Genomic DNA, 12131 nt, shown 5'->3' with positions numbered 1-12131 from the left:
CCAGTGCAGCAGGAGCCCTGGCACAGCAGCATAGTATCCAACTTTTGCAAGAGGCTTTAATAAAGATTATTCTGTTGTTCGAGAAGAAGCAATGCAGGCGTATCTCAGGAAAAATAAACCTCATTTGTGATACAGAAAAACCTACAATTAAAGTCATAAGAACCTTATTGCTAAAGCAACCCCAAGCATGCACTGCCAGACACTTGACAAACCATATTCTGTTTCATCCACGACTGGCTTTTTGACAGCAGGCATACAAAGCACTGACAAAGAATGAGCTCCAGGTATAACAAGACTCGCCTTTGCTTTAAAAGATGCCCAGCAGTGACCAATAGCTAACCAAAAAACCTACGATGGCTCAAACTCAGGCAAAGATCATTACTTCCAGGGGCTCCCCATCCTCCCCACAGCTCCAGGTTTCAGCTGCACAGCTGTACTGGTTTCAGGGTGAATTCTCAGCTGGGAGAGCTCCCCTCTACCCTTCATGTATCCCCCTCCATTCATGCCCACTTTTGAGGAAACCCATGGCTCTGTGTGTATAGGTAAGGAAACATCTCTTACATTTTGCAGGGCATCCTGATACTGCGGCAGTGATGAGAGCTGTGACTCAGAGTGGTACGGAGACAACCCCTTCCTCAGAGTCCTCAGGTCCCCTGTGCTGGACTGCTGCAAAGACAATGACAGAAAACAGGGTAGTCTGTGTTAACAAGAAGAAGGAAAGCTTTGCCCCTCCTGCTGTTTTGGTTTTCTCCATCACTTCTATCCTGCGACCTGCTCCCATTACTTCTCCCTGCAACAGCAGTGACAGTGAACAATAAAATGCTTTTTCCATGCCCACGCCTGGAGAAAACAGTTGCAAGCAGTTGGAGGTGAACCATTCAAGGTCTGCTCCATTAAGTGATACAGCAATGAAGCTTTTTTATTTTGGCTAAGTTCCTACATGTTCATTAAAAAATTTGTTAGCATACAAATGAAAAAAAGTATTTTTAAGACTTCAGATTAAACCGAAACCCATAGAAGAAATCCACCAGGAGACCTTTTCTAGATTTTTCATTTTAAAACACCATACACTATTCCAATCATCTGCACGTGGAAAGCAATGAGAGTGGTACTGTGATCCATCAAAGCTTGCAAAATGTGTGTCACAAGAACAGTTTCTTATTTGGTTAAAATTTGCATGTACCCACAGGTCTAAAACAAAGCCAAATACACAGAGGTAGTCTATGTGACCCTAGACGCCAGACAAATGCAATCATAGTCTGTGCTTAAAGGGAGAATCAGTGCTGAGTGTTGAGAGTACTGAATAATCTCCCTGGGACAAAGGTTCTGCCTCATGTTGTTAGTTCTCTCTGTGATTCTGAAGCAGGCCAGTCCTAGACATCAGAAAATTTTCTCGTTTATAAAAGCACACCCTCAAAAAGCCAATGCACAAGTAGCCAAAATGAAAGGTCCGGGAGATGACTATGTCTTTTCATTATCGATAAACATCCTCATTAACTTTTCATGTTTTTAAGAGTACCAAGCAGTGCACTGTCCTCTATTTCAAACCTATAAAATCATGACCTTTCAGATTCTTATGCTCCATTAAGACTTTTGACTTGCATTTGATGCAGAAATGATGTTTTCTACTTCAAAAGAACCAAAGAAAAGCCATTGGTGCAATAAAATTTAAAAGGAAATGTCATAAATCAGCTCAATTGTATATAAAAAGCCCTCAGTAACCCCAAAGGCCTAACCATAACCAAGACTTCGGGGACTGCAGCTGTGCACAGCTCTCTGGAAATAGAGAAAGTTAATTTCTATTTCTTGCTCCCATTTAGCAGAGAAGAATTGGTACATTTAGACTGGATACGTCATTTTCTGCCAGTGTCAGAAACATTTTCCTGTAGCTCCATGGCCTTTTTTAGGACATGTTCAGCTTTGGTTTTATTTCAAAATGTTGTTTTCTTAGGTTAAAACACCAAGCATGACCCAGGGCTTTCACAACCATTCTGGTGCACTCACCCTATCAACTTTCCTTTTACAAGCTGTGAAGAAAATGGCAGTTTTCAAGAAACCCATCAGGAGAAAGGGATGCTAGTCCTGTATCACCCAGTCTGCTGGGAACTGCTGTGCCTCACACAGAGTCAAGTGATACAGAATGACTTCAGCGTATCAGATGTCTGGGATTCCCTTGAATTTACAAGGTGGAGTCAAAGAAGATCGTGGCCTATATTTCTTTCACATTTCACAACAGAGAGTCAGAGAAAGATCTGAAGGAGATCACTCGTGCTGAAGCTAAAATGTGACTGCTGCAAAACTGAGTTTCCCCCTCCATGCCTGGGAGGTACATGCTTTCAAAAAAAGGTTAGTGGGTCACAAGGGAAGATGATGAGAAGACTCTTCACTTACTGGCATTTTCCCAGGCATGTGATATGTAAGGGTCTCTTGGAGGTTATCCTGAAAGGATTTTACCCTGGCTGGTTACGATTCCACTGCCCTGCTTTGTGCAACCTCTTCTTCACTATTGTATGTGCATGGGGGGATAGCAACCTCCCGGAGAGGTCCTGACACTGCTACCCACTCCCTTAGTCTGTCTGCCCAGGCACCCTTCCCTGACATTTGTAATGAATGGGCACTTACATAAGCGATGGAAAAGCACAATAAAACAGCAGACCGAAAACGTGAGGTTGTAGCTTTGTGCTGGAGACCGCAGAGGTCACTGATCTCCTTGAAGGCTCTGCTCCAGGAGGACATACACTGCGCCTCAACAGTGTTTAGAGGCCCTGGATTACCCAGGCTTTTGCAAACCACACCGAGACTTGCAAGATGTCACACGCTATGAGGCACCAGGAGTGTAGAAACAGGCATGAGAAAGAGATTTGGTGGACATTTGTTTGCCTCCTAGGAACTTCTTCTCTTGCCGTAGCAAGAGACAGAAAGTCAAAATGCCTCACCAGCGTAAGGCAGTAAGGCAACCAGACCCAAGTCTAACCAACACACAACATCATACTGCTGTGGCTAAAAATACGCTAGTTTAAACTGATTTAATTTAACTGCCCTATGCTCCTGCCTGGAGCAAGAGTCTGCATTAATTTCAATTCAGCTTAAACTGGTTGAAACTGTTTTGGTAAATATACAGATACAGTCAAACCTCAGCTATAACAAGTGTTTATAATGGATTAGTTCTATTGCTTTTCTTAAGCAAATCCCATTTAAGACAGTGCACTTGTGTGTGACAAAACTATTGTTAGGTTGTTTCAGTGACTGCTGATTATGAATCTGACCTAATGCATTCAATTTGATGGAAAGATTCCCACTGAGTTCAATGAATATCAAAACAAGCTCTCAATTAAAGAACAAAAAAAAAAGGGGGGGGAAAAAAAGGACATCTAAGAAATAAAAATGCTGAACACAGACCTACCCAGAAGACAAATGAGGTGTTTGGGGCCCAGGGTGGATTTGGTAGTGCAAGGATAGTCTTCATCTGCTATTATTTGTAACACATCCATGTTGGAGGTGGTCAGAGGACCTCTTTTTCCTACTGCTGACAGCCATAAAGCCAGTCCCTTTTATCAGCATTCCCTTCAACACAATTTTCCTTCTATATTTTCTAGAATTTGTTTCAGAATCTATCTTACTGTAGTTATTTTTCACAACAGCCTACTAATCACAGCTCTGCACTACTTATTTTCCCTGCATGAAAAGCAAATGTGTATTTTTTCACCATAATGCTTTTTCTTCCTATTTTAAATTAAAATTGTGCAGTGACACGTATTCATCAGACCTCCCTAAACATTTGTACATTCACTGGGCTTTGCTATCAGTGTTAGAGCTAACCAGGAAAAGAAAGCGAATCTCTCATTAAAAGGCTGTATGACTAATAATGTATCAGAATGAGTAGCCATTACTCCACTTAAACCTAAATTAAAAATCCTGGTATTTGCATTGTCAATTCATTCACAAAATGGAGTCTCTTATTACCTTACCCAATTTTCATTACTGAGATGTAAGTGGATCCCAAATTGCCTTTCTTGTCAGAATGGCATTTTAAAAGTACAGAATCCCTGATCATCTCTATTCATCATCATTGTGGGAGATTATCTCAATTAGTGGGCAACATGTCTGTAATAAATTACTCTTCAGGTAAAATCACTTCATATTCCTGGAGTTTCAAGGAATTTATGAGCAAAACCATTTTCATCTGCACTAAAACTCCATAGGACAGTGCTGTTTCAACTGAGGTTTTATTGGTAATGTTTTCTGAGATGAGAAGCAGAGTGGGAGTGACAGGAAAGGAGACAAATTGAGAGCTGAGGAGACTCACAGTCAGTCTTTAATTAACCGGATCAAATTTACAGCTTGCATAACCTGAAATTCCCTTGTTCTCAACAAATGCCAACAACTGGCCATTGACTACTCCGGAGTAGCTCTTGCTCTTTCGCATGGATTTTTTATGAAACACTAGTTTCATCCAAATAGTAAGCAAACAAACAAAACAAAACCCAAAACCAAACAAAAACCAAACAAACAAAAACCCAAAACAAAAAAAAAAGGAAAGGAAACAGGAGAAGAAGAGAAGAAGAAAGCATCTCCTAACTTTTACCATGGTACCAAAGTGCAAGTTCGCCCCTAGGTCTAACGCAGCATCACTCTACACGGTGTCACCTCTCTTTACCAGCCGATGAGCAGGGGAACAAAGTTGAGGACCCAAGGCTTCACCTTCGGAATGAACTTGTGCTACACACTACCAATGCTGACAGCTCCACAGCGGTCACTCAGACACAATAACTCTTCATTATCTGGAAATACTGACATGACATTTATTGCTACATTTTTCAACTAGGCAGAACTTCAAGTGACCCCGGAAAATGCTGTTCTTTGACCAAAATCCAAGATCCTTGTCAGCCCTGTTATGAAATAAATGGACCTAGATATGCCCCTCCTGGCAGGGGAAGAGTTTTGCCTATTCATATCAGTGAGAAAAGAACAGGACCAACAAATCAGGTTTTTAGTAAAAATGGATTGTAAACCCAACTTTTTCTCTGTCTAGAAAACAGAAGCAATGTGATTAACATGGATGGAAAGTGGTTAAGTATTTTCCTTTAAAAATAATGTACCATTTTCAATACCTGAGATAGAAATTAAAGTCTTGGTGCTTACCAAAGCCAAAAATTACACTTTTAAAAAATCAGCAAACATGTGTTCCTATCAAAGTTTTCTATCCTGATAGCAAGGAGAAGAAATGGTGGCCTCTGACTTTTTGACCTGATGTGCTGAGTGATTCAATTTGAAAGTAACACAAATAACACAAGAAGATAGATAGTTTGTGGTACTTTAAGGTCAAAGTACTATGAAGAAACATTTATTTTCCTATCTGTTTCTGTCCAGTAAAGTTAGATCGGTGCTTTGGCCATGTTGAACCAACTGTGAAGATAAAGTGCTGAAAACTTACAGACAAGTTAGACAAATTATCTTTTCTGTTACACTTTGGTGTTACTTCTGCTGGAAGGGAGAAGAAAGAAGACAGGAATTTATTTCTGAAATACTTTGATGTAACAAAATGGATCAGTCTTAACAGAAATTAAGAACAGAAAGGTAGAAATTTACTTGACGATATTTCTTGGCACTCATGAAAGAGATGAGAAAACAACCCAGAACTACTTCAATTTGAATTATGCACTGAAGTGACCAAGGAAAATTAAAAAGCGACACAAGTAATTCATGAATTAGCATTCAAAACAGGGCTGTTACGTTAAGTAGCCATTAATTGAAAACACTATTTTCTCCTTTCGCATAAGTTGGAACAGCTGAAGGCAAAACAGAGCTTTAAAAAAATTAATCATAAATGATGGGTTTGACCCTGTGCCATGCAAAATATTAAAGCCTTTACAAGGGTCACAGCTTCCCTTCTCCCCAAGAGCTGCAGGGTCACCTGGGAGTAATTCAGGTGTCTACTCTTGGGCATCCCCTGCCTGAGTGTGCCCAAGGTACCTGTGGAGGCTTGGCAGATGTGATGAAGAGCTGCTAGAGACCTACATCCTTCTGCTACGTGGCAGGATGCAGCAGGGATGGCGCTGGTGGCACCTGAGGACCATGCCCGAGTCCCTGAGATGATGCTTTCTTCGCCTCTTTGTAACCTCCTGCATTGTGAAAGCTTTGTCTCCTGGTCCACATGCCATTAAAAAAAAAAAAAAAACAACAACTAAACCAAAGCCAAGCACCAATTTAGAGGCCAGGAGTCCTAGAAATCCCCCTTCTGTTTATCTCTGGGGAGTCCCTTTATAAAGGAATAGAAAAACGTGTCCAGAATGAAAAGGAGAATCAAGCATATGTGAGTCACTGACAGCAGACTTCCCAGAGGACTGTCATTTTAGAGGCTTTATAATAATCAGCCTGGTTTTCCTACAACACAGACCCAGTGGCACTAAGCTCAAGAGACAGCAGATTACACACTGCACCACTTAAATGTATTAATATTATACCTGCTATTCAACACAATGTTAGAAGAAATTACATATCTTAACATGAAGTGCAACTAGATGGAAAAGCATACTGTGAGGAACTCAATACTGGCAATAGAAGACACCCTTATTGACACCAGTCTAGAAGATTTTCTTTGGCCAAACGAAGATGCCACACCATCACCCAGCCCTCAGAGTGACAAGCAATTTCCATTTTTTAGTGGCTGTTCCACCCTTTTACAAAGCACAAGATTTCCTTTAGCTGTCATTTAAATATCAGGGTGAAACTGACCATGTAAATCTGCAAGGATTTGGGCTTTATGAAGAAAAGTCTATGTGAAAAAAAATGTCGTTCTTACTTCACATTCTAGCTTTACCCCATAAATCTTGGATGTTAGCTGGAAAACTCTGCTGAGACCTTGGCTTGTAATTATATGTACTTGTGAAGAGAAAAAGGAGAAAGGTTTTATTTCAGTCCACTGTGTCAGGCTGCTTTCATCTTCATGAACTCTTGTACTGCCCATTACCTGAATTACTTGCCTGTCACTGCAATGTAAATTCTTAAACCTACCAGCAACAATTTTCTAAACCATAATTGTTCCAGTAATTGAAACTGCCTCAATTTTGACACTCAACAACCCATTGTATGCAACTGGGTAATTAAATGGAAGGTTTAGCTCAAAATCTTTTAGTGTTATTTCCTGCAGCAATTTAACTAAAAGTACCAACCTTTCTTCAGGTAGGTAAATGGCTTTGATTTGAAGTTGGCCAAAACTCAGCTATTACCAACCAGTGTCTTCTGCACAAGTACAGGAGGAAAATAAAAAATAATTAGAGGCATATTTAATATGATTCAGATGATTAAAAAATGGAAATCACCAACATTAGCATGTGAAAGTACAAGCAATCAGAGCCCCAACCAACCAGCAGCAATACTAAAAGGCAGCCCCAGATCCAAGAAAGAAGCTGTTTGTGGATGTATTAGCTCTCTACCTTACTGAAATTTCGTGGCAAGCTGTTGCAGTCAGCCAGCTAGAAGGGAACAGAAGAACATTATACATTTAGAAACTTCACAGAAAAAAAAAGTTCTTTCATAATCTTAGAAATAACCCTATCTTTACTACAGAATGACTAAAATAAGCTTGTCTTACATGCAGCACTTGACAAGATAATACTATTCTTTGAACTTCAACCCCTTTTCCCATATTAATGAATGAAGTCCTGCAGAACCCATCATTAATTACAGAAACATTAACATCTTACTATCCTGATTTAGAGCATTGTGACCCCACAAACAGTTGCTAAAGCATGATCAACTTATTTTTCTTCACAACAACAGATATTTTACCGTACCTGCAGAGCTCAATGGCACTATCAGAATACACGATTCCGTAAGAACATGACCCAAGATATCCTTAGTAATCCCAGCAGAGCAGTGATATTTTGCCGAGGTAAAGCAAAGCAGAAACACATCCGAGACACTGTGAAGATGCTGCAAAGCACCTGCCTTGCACATGTCTCACATGGGCACCCGTGCAATGGCCCTGTTTTATTCTGACCACAGCACCACGCACAAGTGACTCTTTCAAGGCAGCCTTGTGCCCCAGCGAACATCCTGCACCACATGACCTTGCACAGAGATTTCCTCCTTATCTCATTAATCCATGTTTTAGGGTCTCATGCACCAGGAAGCTGAGGGATGGGAAATTTCACTGTGTGAAGCTAGCAAATAATTGAATTAAGGTTCAGTAATTGCAGTTATCACTACAAGACATATTGAAGCAAAAATAAGCTCAGCAAAGCACACATGTGACTTTAAGTATATGTGAAGAGTCCCATTAACTTCAACAGCATTTATCAGGAAAGCTGGAAATTACACACATGAGAGTGCAATAAAAAAATCAACGTCTCTGATTTTGAAAGAACTCCGCAAATAAGAAAAAAATTAAGGGATGAGATTAAAACTATTTAGCATCCTCCATGTCATGTAATAATATGAGCTTTCTGTAACAGGAGAGATTAAATTCCTCTACACTCATTCATATGCCTGTTGCACACGCAGCGCATCCAGGGATCATTCCTTAGACTGGTGACAAAGGCTTTAGAGGATGATGGACCCTATTGTCCCGATTTCCTCTCCAGTATTCAGCCAGAGGTCATGAGCACAACCTCAGTCAGCTTCAGCAGTAAAGCCATTTTCAGCTGTTCATGTGGAATTGGCAATGGTACGACCTTGAGAATGAGGTGCACAGCCCTTGCACAGCAGCACGGGGAGCTGTAAGGATGCATTCTGGTTGTTGTGCCATAGCTGGATACCAGCTACTCACAAACGTAACGCAGGAACAAGCATCCCCACTTCTGTCTGTGCTCTTCATATCCTGAGCTGCATTCATACAAGCTGATTTCACCTGGTCACAATGGTGACAACTGAAATTCTCTATTGTCAGGGAAGCTAACAGCAGGAAAAGCTTAATAAAAATAAGGAGACAGTCAGTAAGAGACAGATTCTGCCATGTATAACCACTCTTGGAAAAATATTTTTATTAGCATCTCAGTGGGGTACAGACAATAAAGGCAGTGCAAGTTTCAAACCTCTCTATTCTCTGTAGCAACTGAGGTAGGGAACTTCAGTACACCGCTAATATTCAAGAGTGTCTGTATTTTTTCCCTCTTGTTTTAGATCAGCAGAGAAAGATCAATCCCGTAACTCATGGGAGACTCAGATAATCAGCTCAAATCACATTGCAGTACATAATTATAATCACACAACTGGCAGGCTTTGCTCAAGACAGAATACGGACTGGTGCAGCCAAGCTTCAAGCATCACAGCCTATAACTCAAGCAGAAATGCAGCTCAATAGTTAACAAAACCAAACAAAGCTATAACCATTGATATGGTCTGTGGTTTGTATGTAATGAGTTTAAGAGTCTCGGACTAATGGAGCAAATCCGTGGCTCATTAGCACCAAAATAAATCTCTTCATTAGGGATGTCAATGAAGAAGCTAAGGTATGCTGCCCCAGTTCCACCAGACTAGTAGATACAGATGTGGATACATACGAATAAGCTCACTGGACCATCTCCTGGAGTCACCATTCGTTTTCTTCTGTTAACTGCACTACAGGGAACGAGGCCAATGGGTACCACCACATCTACTCCCAGAAGCTCATCCACAGCAACACGTCTGAGGCTGCCTTCAAGACACTTGCCACATGCCATAAAATGAGGGAGCTGGGAATGAGGAAGGCAAAGACCTGATTCCTGTTCTCACAAATCAGAAGAGGTCCCTTGCAGGCTTTAACTAATGCTGGGACCAAGGTGGCCAAGAGCTCTGCTGTAGGTCTCTCTCTTCTTTTGAGCAGCAGTCAGGGCAGGATGGACACTTAAGTCCCCCTCTTCTGGAGGACCACTCAGATGTTCAAAGCTCTCTACTGAACAAGGACATTATGGTCAGGAAGAATCAGTTACAGCCAGTCTCAGTTTTTATGAGATAGCTTGAATATTCTTTAAAAGTCTCCTACAAAGACTTAATTTGCATTTTTAGCTTCATGAAAAGAAAAACAAAACTGAAAATTTTGTCACAAACTTCCAGTTTTGGGTGGTGCCTCTCTTTTTTTTTACCAAAGCAATGAATGACTAACATCCTTCCCTTACATCCCCAAGTTGTTTTCACGTAACAGACACTGAGATTTTCTTGAGCTGATCTAGACCTTGGCATTGAACTTCTTGCAAAAATCTGGTTTTAAGCCTCTACAGCTATTGTTTCATTTCCCTTTATAACATTTTTCAGTCCTTCCCAGATGGATTGATCACTGAGAATGTGGGTACTTTGAACCTCTCTACACATTAAACACAGAAAATGCTGCTTCTTTATAGCCTGATCCAACTGCAGTTAAGAGGGTTTTCCCTGACCCTGTCTTCATATGCAGAAAGAAGTGGAATCTAGTGAAATTATTACAAAGCTGGTTAAGCATAGGATATGACTAATCCTGCATTTCACAGCTGGAAGTTAAACTGAGCCTCATTAAAACCAATGTTCTTTCTTACCCAAGACAGAAACAAATACATGGGGCATGGCAGAGCTTTGTGTGTGTGTGTATCACTCACACTCTCACAGAAATCCAGCTTCAGCCCATTGAAAATTTTGACTTAACTGAAAGAAATGATATGATAATCTCAAATTCCTAAGATTCAATACTGTACGTTTCTGTCTGTAATTTGACTTCCGGATTCTGAACTCCTTGAATTGCATTTCCTAGGTTGTTGGGGAACTCTAGGTGACATTCCTGCAAAATCCCCTGATTCCACAGGTGACAACCCCTAGAACACAGACTACACCACCCAGCTTTCATAACAAGTTGCAGAAGCTCCTTTCTGTCATTGATCCTGCTTTTTAGACAGGATGCTACCACTAATAGGAGATGAATACCAAGACAGTATTTATTTTGGTAGGTAGCAGCCCAAGATTCTGATGTCAAAAGTCAAGAGAAGGAACTCTACTGTCTTAAAGGGCTTGAAAGCATTTTTTGGATGCAAGTCTGAAACATCTCCAAACTGCTTTTATAAATATACATCTCTTATTTGTGGAAAAAAAAAAGCCAAACACATTTTATTCAATAAATTCATATTGTATACTTAAATCTCTGGTCCGTTTATTTGATAGCAAATTGGTCAGATCAGTCTTGTCATTTTAAATCATATAAGAAGGAGGTGAAATGAAACACACTTAGGATGTAGCGCTGCCACAGCTAAGGAAGCTACATTTGGTGGATTCTGTTAACATCTATTGCATTTACACACGTAAGCAAAATGCAGTGCAATGCATTACAGGCCTAAATCAAAGTTTGGAGAGTGGTCTCATGAAAGGCCTCATGAAAATCTGGTTCTGCATGGCATATACTCAAAATGAATGGAGTCCTACAGAAAGACTCACCATTGACTTTAAAGAGATATTTGACTTAGTCCCCAAATATGCATCTCCTTTTTCATTAGCTAAAATCAATATGCAGCTAAACATTTAAACAGCACATAAAACTGGTAATAAAGTAACCTAGGGCATGTCCCCTTCAGTACTCTGAATTTAAACAGAGACCAAACGTGCTGGAAAGCTTTCATGTCTGAGTTGCTTTCTATTACAAAATAATCCAATTTCCCTTTTGAGACCTTAAATTAAAGCAATTATAGTTATCTTCCTCACACACGAACAGTAGGTAGACTTTGGGGAAATAAGACAGGTTTGTAATTTCATCCCACTTTGTGTGGAATGTGCAACACTCCTGGCACAAGCCATGGCCTCGCAACAAAACCCTGTAGCCACAATTCAAAGAGAGGCCCAAATGTTAAGACCCTATAGCAGCTCTGAGAGCAGAGAGGCAGCTCCACAAGCAGGAACTGCTAATGGCAGACTTGGCACAAAAGTGACAATAAAACAAGAGAGGAAATTGCACTCTGACTCTCCTGGAGCCAGCCAGCACACTGTGGGCAATTCCTCTCTCCTCTGTCCTCTGCGCTTCAGAAAGAGATCAAGCTCTCCACTGAACGGCATTTACATCTTTGTTCTTTGTAGTACTGAGTCTCAGGCTCTCTTCAATCCTGGGGTCCAGTTTTTCCCCCTCGTTTTCAGAACAATACGCTAGAAACAGCCTGCTGAGTGCATGTTTGCGCCAAGTTCACATTTGCCTAAGAAGA

At 40.7% G+C, this 12131-nt stretch overlaps 1 protein-coding gene across 3 annotated transcripts in view; it reads right to left on the bottom strand.

Annotated features, from left to right (window-relative positions):
• The window catches only part of CCDC85C (coiled-coil domain containing 85C), a 107465-nt gene that overhangs the window by 24185 nt on the left and 71149 nt on the right, over positions 1 to 12131 (bottom strand). Inside the window, exons 3-4 of one of the 3 annotated variants that reach the window (XM_065685399.1) lie at positions 7437 to 7475; positions 562 to 666 (exon numbers count right to left, since the gene is read on the bottom strand). In XM_065685399.1, coding sequence (XP_065541471.1) covers positions 562 to 666; positions 7437 to 7475 — 144 coding nt within the window. The remainder of the gene's footprint in view (positions 1 to 561; positions 667 to 7436; positions 7476 to 12131) is intronic. The other 2 variants (XM_065685400.1, XM_065685401.1) reach the window with 2 other exon arrangements.

Source organism: Lathamus discolor, chromosome 6 (assembly GCF_037157495.1).
Source record: "Lathamus discolor isolate bLatDis1 chromosome 6, bLatDis1.hap1, whole genome shotgun sequence".
Classification (NCBI taxonomy): domain Eukaryota; kingdom Metazoa; phylum Chordata; class Aves; order Psittaciformes; family Psittacidae; genus Lathamus; species Lathamus discolor.
This window is presented reverse-complemented; position numbering and strand designations above follow the sequence as displayed.